The sequence below is a fragment of the Cyprinodon variegatus genome, unplaced genomic scaffold (genome assembly GCF_000732505.1).
Source record: "Cyprinodon variegatus isolate N-32 unplaced genomic scaffold, C_variegatus-1.0 Scaffold7, whole genome shotgun sequence".
NCBI lineage: Eukaryota > Metazoa > Chordata > Actinopteri > Cyprinodontiformes > Cyprinodontidae > Cyprinodon > Cyprinodon variegatus.
Genome location: NW_015150460.1, coordinates 392,780 through 401,397, shown reverse-complemented (window position 1 = coordinate 401,397; position 8,618 = coordinate 392,780). Strand labels below are relative to the sequence as shown.

The 8,618-nt window shown below is 37.0% G+C and overlaps 1 protein-coding gene across 1 annotated transcript; it reads right to left on the bottom strand.

The window, feature by feature from the left end:
* Positions 1-2,657: 2,657 nt before the first annotated feature.
* LOC107085469 (tripartite motif-containing protein 35-like) lies at positions 2,658-6,036 on the bottom strand. Its single transcript, XM_015375794.1, has 6 exons — positions 5,377-6,036; positions 5,200-5,295; positions 4,018-4,248; positions 3,907-3,929; positions 3,654-3,772; positions 2,658-3,520 (listed from the first exon to the last, which is right to left on the bottom strand). The coding sequence occupies exons 1-6, from the start codon at positions 5,803-5,805 to the stop codon at positions 2,976-2,978; spliced, it is 1,443 nt and encodes a 480-aa protein (XP_015231280.1). The 5' UTR covers positions 5,806-6,036; the 3' UTR covers positions 2,658-2,975.
* Positions 6,037-8,618: the final 2,582 nt, after the last annotated feature.

The window sequence follows — 8,618 nt, the reverse complement described above, 5'->3', positions numbered from 1 at the left end:
CCTTTAGTGAGACACAACATAAATTTACCATTCACTACAATTTGACTTAAATTGTCTTGACAATGAAAAAAAAAATAAAAAAATTAACTCAGAAATTATTAAAAAATTGCAATAATAACTTTACTCTCTTTTGTAAATAACTTTCCAACAAAGTTTCCTCTATAGATCCTAATACTCATAATCAAAAAGCAATCCTTAAATAAAAAAATACTGAATAATAATAATGATAAAAATAATAATATACATTTAAATATCGGTATAAAATACCTCCTACCATAATAGTGGGAAAACTTGCAATATATTTGTTCTGATGATGCTTATAATGTATTAAAATAAAACTTTGTGTTTTGTCAAATTAATATTAAATTGTGAAATATATAACTTTACAAATACCTCATCCAGCTCAGTTTAAATAGTTTTAAATCTGTAAAGAAATTTATAATCTCACTAAAAAGGTTATTTTAAAAGATGTTTTGTTCTTTTAATGGGTTATGACATGTCAGAGATTATTGTGAAATGATATTTGACTTGTCTTACATGTGATTAAAATGAGATTGGAGTTGCCTCCTATTCATTCTGACAGCAGCTGTCTGATATATGGTCTGACCCAAGATGGCCGCCCTATAAGCACGCCCGCCTCGCTACCGACAGCCTCCCATATAAAGATAATGGCTTTTAAAAAATGGCCAAAATGTGTTTCATGTTTCCTTCGACTTCACAATCATACTTCTTATACTATTTGAGTTATTTTATCAATTAAAGCTCCACCAAAAAAAAAAAAAAAGTGTTGTAGCATGTGAAAAAGTTCAAGGATGTCAATGATATTATAAAACAACCTTTTTTTATTTAATTATTAGCTAATGACTGTATTGAAGCTCTGACGGGTAATTATTTATACAAACGCAGAAAAATAAAAATAAATGTTTTTCAGAGCAGAATGAGTTCCTAAATAAGCTAACTCCGCTTAGCATTAGCTCTGCTGCTGGAGCTAGCTAATTAAGTTAAAAACATGTTAATAATTGGTTAAGCTCACCGTTAGTTCCTTCTTAGAGATGAAAATACTGGGAAGCCACCTTATAGGGTAGATAAAGACGTTTTCGCTGGTGAAAGTTTCCAACAGGGTCTGAAAGATGCGAAATTTCAAGGAGAAAAAGAGGTTTATGCAGAGCTGCACTTATCCATCCATCGATCCACGTGGGTGCGGAAAAACGGGGTCAAAATAAAGAAAATCTAATTCAGTCTATATTTAATTGTCAAAATCTCGCGTGAACTTGGCTTATTGCACAAATTAAAACTAGATAAATGCAAATATGCATTAATTTTTAATTGGAACTTCCATAAAAATATTACAGGTCCTTTAAGGTGGTAGAAAATAAAGTTTTCAGGATTAGATGACTTCAAAGGATAATGAAGTAACAAGGATAGTTTTTTTTTCATAATTTACAACTGGAAATCAAAGAAAATTTAGTTATAGTTATCATCTTTTGACACAAAAAGGAAAGATGGCTTGTTTTTCTTCCCATTAAAACATTAAAAACCTTATAACTACTTTTTTTTAAGGAACACATTTTGTACATTTTGTTCTCATTCGAAATGAGAACATCCAGTTCACAAAATCTCCATTTAATGTATTTAATCTAATCTCTTATGATTTTTTTACATGCCTTCCTCACCATTGTGGTGGAGCAGTGGCCCACTTTCCTCTGTAGCTTGAGTGTAAATGAATAATCTAGCAGTGGGATCTCTTTTTAAATGTGAGCTTGGCCTTAAGCATCTCCTCTCCCATAGGTTTGCAGCATAAACAGCCTCTGTAAGGTCAGATGTCTTTTCTCCTTGGTATTATGTTAAACACATTTGCATGTTTCAAACCAGTGACTCATGCTTCATAGAAGCAGCTATTTCCCCCTTTAAATGTTCTCTGTTTTCAAAGCAGTGCTTAGATTTTTGCTGCTGCTGCACCGATTGCATTGGGAGCTTTTATTTCCAAGTCTGCTTATGTGAAAAAGTGCACTTTAACCATGCAAACCCGGTCTTTCTCCAGCTTGGACCAAAAGGCTTTTTGGAACGCTCATCATATGCAGAATTATTTAGTTAACCCAAAGCAAAGGATACAATAAACAGAAGTGAAAAAAAGTGTTTAGATTTAATCAGATAAATATGTTAAGGATCTTATAAACTATATTTAATATTTGTGATAACAAAATACAAGTTTTCTAAGGCATTTAAAAATATTGGAATAAGGAAAACAAAAGTCTCTTGTATTGGCATTTTGTTTAATAGAGGAAATCCAGGATTATAGTTACAAATGCGATCAATAAAATATCCTATAGTGCCAACAGTTATGGTATATTATTTTGGACTTAAATTGACAATGACCTATTTTCTTCAATCCACTTTCAGTGTTCAGAAATCTCAACATGCATCCTAGTTCAGCATAGAGATCAAAACTATAATAATAATAATAAACAAAAAAGAAAACTAGAGAACTCCAATAATGTCTAACTTCTAGGATGTAATTACTTTTGTCCATTTTGTGTTACTTGCTTTTTAAAGAAACTAACTTTTCTCCAACTCTCTTTAAAAAAGGGATTACAAAGTATTTGTACAAAATGCAATTATGGATAAATTATTTAATTAAATTAATATATTATATAACCATTTGCAATAAAAGCACGATTGGTGTTTGCACAAGTTGGGATAAAAATGATAATACAACCCTTCAATACAACATTTGCAGGATAATTACATTTTAATTATATATACAGAATATTTTAGTGCAATTAAGTGCAATCCTTATTATTTAATTAAAGATAAGTGTGCACTATAATCATGTGGAAAAAGAGAAATTCAAGTAATCAAATCCTGTTTAAAACACTGCTGCAATAGCTTTGAAATAAATTTACTCTTTAGACATTGTATGGAAAGATAGAAAGTTTAGATCAAAAAACATCTAAACTTCAATCCAAGTTAGAATTTTAACTAAACTCAGCGAGTTTTAAGAAAACATCCACTGGTTCGACTTTCAGAGGACTCTTCTGACAGCCCACCCAGAGGTAAGGAAACACGGCCTCAGTGATGGCGTGTTTGAAGGTGTAGATATGTGCGTTGTTATGCGGGTCATAGAAGGACACTTTTCCCTTCTCACAGTCCAGCTGCACTCTGATCCTCTGCGGATTCCTTTTCAGAGTCAGCCGTGTCAAAGGAGAGGTACCGGCGAAGTACATCTTGTGGTAAAAGTACACACACAGGTAGCCATTGTTCAGGACAGAAGACACTTTCTCCTTCCTTTTGATGGACTCCTTAGCCACGCCGACAACCCAAGCCGTGTTGTCTCCCACGTTCACCTCCCAGGCGTGCTTGCCTGAGGACAGGCCGTGCCGGCCAAGAACAGCAGTGTCGGGGTCGAACCTCTCCGGGTTGTTGGGCAGCCTCTGTTTCTCATCGCTGTCATGGACGGAGGTAAGGTCATCTGACAGGACCAGCCATGGGGCCGCCGTGTTTGGATCCAGAGTAACTGGAGCTGAAGAGAACATGGCAGGGTGTCACCTCAGTGTTCTGCTAAAAATCCCACCTCAGGAATAAATCAAAATGTGGGAACTTTTCTCAGAGTAATACAAGCGCCTTTATGGTTTAATAAATCAGCATCCACTCACTGTATTGGGTGATTTTTTGCATCTTCTCCCACACCTGGAAAGTTAAAGAGCCAATGTATTTGGCAACATCTATTAGTGCCGCTGGAGCCATGACTGGATCTGCAACAGGATAATTTGCCCTGCAAAATGTACAAATAATTCAAATTCTATTAAATTCAAAACTACTTTATTAATCCCAAAGGCAAATTTATTGTTTTACTAATTCAGAGGTTTTTGTCTGTGTGAATTCAACTCATAAAAAGTTTCCTTTTACCTTGCAAGCGTGCTCTTGCATTTCTAAAAAAAAACAAAAACAAGTGAGTTAAAATTTGAAAGCAATGAGCAGGCATGCATTCCTATCTACGTCTGTTATATAAAAGCTTACATGAAGGACAGAGATGTCCTCAAGAGCCATCTCCTCCATCAAAACTCTGATAGTTTCCGACATGGACGATATATTTTCCTTGATTGTTTCAATCATTTGCCTCATCTCTCCAGTCTTCTGCTCTTCGTCCCGTTTCAGCGCCTCCATCCTCGATTCCTCCTCAACACGAAGGAAGTTGTGGAGTTTTTCAAACTCCTCATGTGTCCGTCTTTCCACGAATCGGGCCTGATCCTGAGGGATAACATTGTTTAAGTACCGTGCCTTGAAAGTACATTATACTCCTTCAATGTATTTACATTTTTCACATATTGCTCCTTGCAGCTGGGAAACTGAAATATCTTTAGTTCAGGCCTAAATGCAGAAACATCATTTGGGAAATACTAAAGGTGCAGATTATCTTATGTACATCATCCACTGGGTTATTAACACGGTGATGAAAGCATCCCTCAGAGGCTAAGCTTACCTTTAACAGAAAAAAATATGCAAGTCGGATTAACTAACTAAATTTGGAAAACAACCTGATAGCAGCTTCAAAAGATTTGTGCCTGGAAAGGAGGTTAATCGACCTGGATGACAATGACCTTAAATAAAGCCAGAGATCCAATAGAGTGGTTTAAAATCAAAGCTTTTTTTTATAGGGCTACTGTCATAGTCTGGATTCATCTGAAACTTTGTAGGAAGACTTAGAAATAATTTTTTACTAAGGTTCTGCATTAAATCTGACCGTGCTTGAGCCGTTTTGCAAAAAAAAAAAAAAAGTCAACAATTTCCAAATCCATTCCCTTAAAAATCAAGCCCCACAACTTGTAGCTGCATCCCTGCTCCAAAACTGTTAAAAGCAATGATTAATTTTCTATTTATGGCATCAAGATTCGCAAAGGGATGTATTTAGCCATTTTATTGAAGTATGTTGCAGCAGGGATGTATGTAAAAGCAGACAGTGCTCTAGATGTAAAAATCTGGTAAAAAAAAAAATATACCTTAAAGACTTGCAAATGTAACTTCACTGAAAGGTTGTTCAAATAAATAAAAGAGAGAATTCTACATAATTTCCTTCCACTTCTCCTCTATGAAGTACTCTGTGTTGGTATAAGTTTAAGATTTAGATAGCAGTAGAATCTAACATGAATAAGTTCAGCCGATAGGAGTACTTGCACAGTATGGCACAGTGAAGTACTTCACCTGAATATGTGTCACTGTATCCTCAAAGTTTTTCTTCATTTTGTTAAATGCCTCCGTCTTCTCCTGGAGGGTGCTAATAGCCAACTTCATTTTCTCCTGCAAAGACGATTAAAAGGCCAATGATGAAGTGTCTAATGGGATCCTTCCACATACGTGGAATTGACTCCTAATGTTTACCTTTACATCCAGAACTGCCTCGCTAACAGGACAGCAGTCGTGCTGTTTGTGTTTTCTTGACGTGTGGCAGACCACACAGATGGGCACTTTGTCCAACAGGCAATACAGCTTTAGCTTCTCATTATGGACGGGGCACATCTCCCCCGGATCACAGTACATTTCCCTTTCTGTTTCCTCCCTGTCGTGACTCTCCTCTTCCTGCACACAGGACTCACACAGGTTCTTTAGGGTCAGGCTCGGTACAGGATCGTCCAGATTCTGGGTTCTACACAGGGGACAGTCACGTCTTTGTCCTTTTACAGTCCAGTACTGTTGCAAGCAAGGAGCGCAGAAGCTGTGGGTGCATTTAAGGACCACCGGGTCCCTGAAGATGGTGCAGCATATTGGACAGGTCAGGTCCTCCTCAGGCAAAGACAGTCTGCCTGCCATACTGACTCGAAACTCGAAACTCCTTTTTTACCCCCTAAGTGAAAGCTGGGCAGTGAAACAAAAATGAATAAAAACAGCGTAGACACACAGACAGCACCTCTAATCTTGTATGTATCAGCAAGGAAAATAGATGAAGCTAAATCAGCATCAGAAACTCTTACAGAAGAGTTGAAAATTCACAAACAGGCCAAAGTAAACAACTGACAGTAGAAGGAAACCTACTGGGAGCTCTTCCGGCTTCCTGTAGTGCTGAGTCACCCAGAAGGTGGAGTCAGATAGAGGGGGAGGATATTTAACCCTTCAGTAGCTTTACACATCCTATTCAGTGGTTTCTGTAAAAAACAAGTTGAAAAAACAAACAAACACATCATGCATATGTGCAATTAAAAGTTGATCATAGAAATATTATCACAGAGTTCATACGAATTTGGGAAAAGTTTGGAATTTAGCGTTTTTTCATGCTGGGCCTGGCTGCCTCCTTTCCTCCCATCATCCTTTTCTCCTTTCAATAAAAATATTAAATATTCTTGTTTCCAGAGGCTGAGCAAACGGCAAGGACTAGTAGGTAGTTTTGAAACAAGAAAAGCGCATTGACGTCTTTCTAGTGTTCATAAGCGGCTTGAATTGATTACGGTTCCGTTTATTCTGGTTTAACATTTATGGTATGGATTTTTTCGGTTGTCAACTATAAGGTAGACAGATCAGAAAATCATTGGACCAGGTGTTATAGGGATGATTTTAGTAGTTTTAAAACATTAGAATATTTCAAGTGTATTTTTAATAATCGATATTTACATATCCCATGAATATGGGTCACAAAGGTTTTGGTTGATCAGACTTTTTTTTATATATATATATTCCCCCCTGCAATTTTTTCCACTAATTTAAATGTCTTTAACATGAAACATGAATTCAACACACTGTAGTAAACAGATAAATGGAGGCAGAAGATGTCTTTCAGTCATCAATGCACACATTCAGCGACGCACAGGAGCTCTTTCAAGCTGGGCACCATTTCATTCACAACACCTGTCCCATCAATGAAGAATCCAAATCAGATATACTTTTATAATCTCAGGGCAAAATTACTTTTGTTACGTGACTCCATCTGTAATTGACTATAGGACCAGTTTGATAATAAAACACAATTTCATACAACATATATATATATGATTAGGGGGTCCCCGCTCGATCTGGCCATCAGTTTGGGGGTCCTTAGCCTGGAAAACAATGAAGTCCCCTGCTCTAAGTAAAAGACAAATCTATGTTCTTCTATAAGCACTGATCCGATGGCTTGTATGCAAGCAGAATAAGACTACATAAATCAACCCTCATGTTCCACAGCCACCTTGAGGCTGTGGGGGATCCTAGCAGTCTGCAAGCTCTAGCAGCAATTCTTTTATTAAATCAGATATTATAAACAAGTCTAGTTTGAATGACATCCTTGCTTTGTGTTCTGGAAATTTTAGCTTCCTTTCAAGATCCATTATCAGCTGCTCTTTATGTTTTAAGCCTTGTGAAGAACTTGTGGGGAGCCTGAGGTTTTCCCGTTGCCCCTACAAAGAGGTTGTTCATCTTATGCTGGAAGCTGGTGTTTCCTCTGCTGGATTCCAGAGCAGACGGTGTGAGCTACTACCTTCAGCTCCTCTCAGTGTGTTGGAGGTAGAAGCTCCATTATGGGGGCAGATAATAATATGCCTCCATGAGCATAGTGGACATGATCAGTGCAGTTTGGAGGCAGTTTGGAGAACACCATACACCCACATGATCAGAAACTTGAGTCTTTATGGATCTAAATTTCGAAGCTCTGCTGAATTGATCCGCCAATTGGTTGCATTCCAGTTAGTCCGGCTTCCTTGGCGATGTTATACACAGGTTATACACATTCAATATAACTTTATAAATGAGTGTTTTATCTTTGCCTCATTGGTAGAAGTCCAGTTCAAATTCTCCAGCTATCACTGGGAGTAGTTTGAACTTGTCTTGATTGCCATCCTAACTGTGGGGAAGCCTGAGGAACCTACTGTGCTGTGTTCCTATTTTCCACCTCGTGTGTCTGATTGGCGCCTCTGACTCCTCGGTAGGAGCCCCTCAATCACTTTACAGTGAAAGATGCCTCACCTTTGCTGAACTGTGTCAAAACCAGGCTTTGATTTATATAAACACTGGTATCAATAAGGCCATTATGAGTTGTAGGACGAGGTGTAAATAACATAAAATCTAAATATGATTTAAATAACCATGGTATACATGTTTTTGCAGCTCTACAGATTATAAAACCTCAGATTTTTGATATGTTCTTCCTAAATTAAGAAAGCTGCTGGATACCAAAGTTTGGATAACTTTACACTATTTACTGTTGTTTTTATTTTGCGTAATCTCAAAATATAATTGAGTGCAGAATGGAAGTGATTATGGAAGCGTTTGGGGAAGATTTATACATCCAAAGCAGTAAATATATGTACTGATTGTTTTACAAGTTTAAAGCATCCTGGAGCTGAATAATATAGAGTTAGGAAAAGGCTGCTATGAGATTCCAGGGGTGTGATAACTATAATTAGGTAGATCAAAGTAACAGAAATATTGTATTAACAGAAAATAATTTAAAAAACGACTTATCATTGAATCTTTTTGATATATGAACTATCCTGACAGACATTCCACAGCAACAGCTTGGGGAGGGGCAACTCTTCTACTGACAATAGCACTACTGCTAGCAACTCAGGAAACTGACTTTTAAAGGAATAGTACACCCAAAACATGATTAGCCTTCATTTTCTACTCACCCCCATGCTGAACAACACTCTGGAGTA

What these genes read in the sequence shown, in the direction of transcription:
- LOC107085469 (XM_015375794.1), bottom strand. Translation starts at nt 5,805, where the DNA reads ATGGCAGGCAGACTGTCTTTGCCTGAGGAGGACCTGACCTGTCCAATA. An exon ending in ATACAGTGACACATATTCAG is followed by an intron (nt 4,249 to 5,199) that starts GTGAAGTACTTC and finishes GTTATCCCTCAG; the next exon opens with GATCAGGCCCGATTCGTGGA. An exon ending in TGCAAGAGCACGCTTGCAAG is followed by an intron (nt 3,773 to 3,906) that starts GTAAAAGGAAAC and finishes TACATTTTGCAG; the next exon opens with GGCAAATTATCCTGTTGCAG.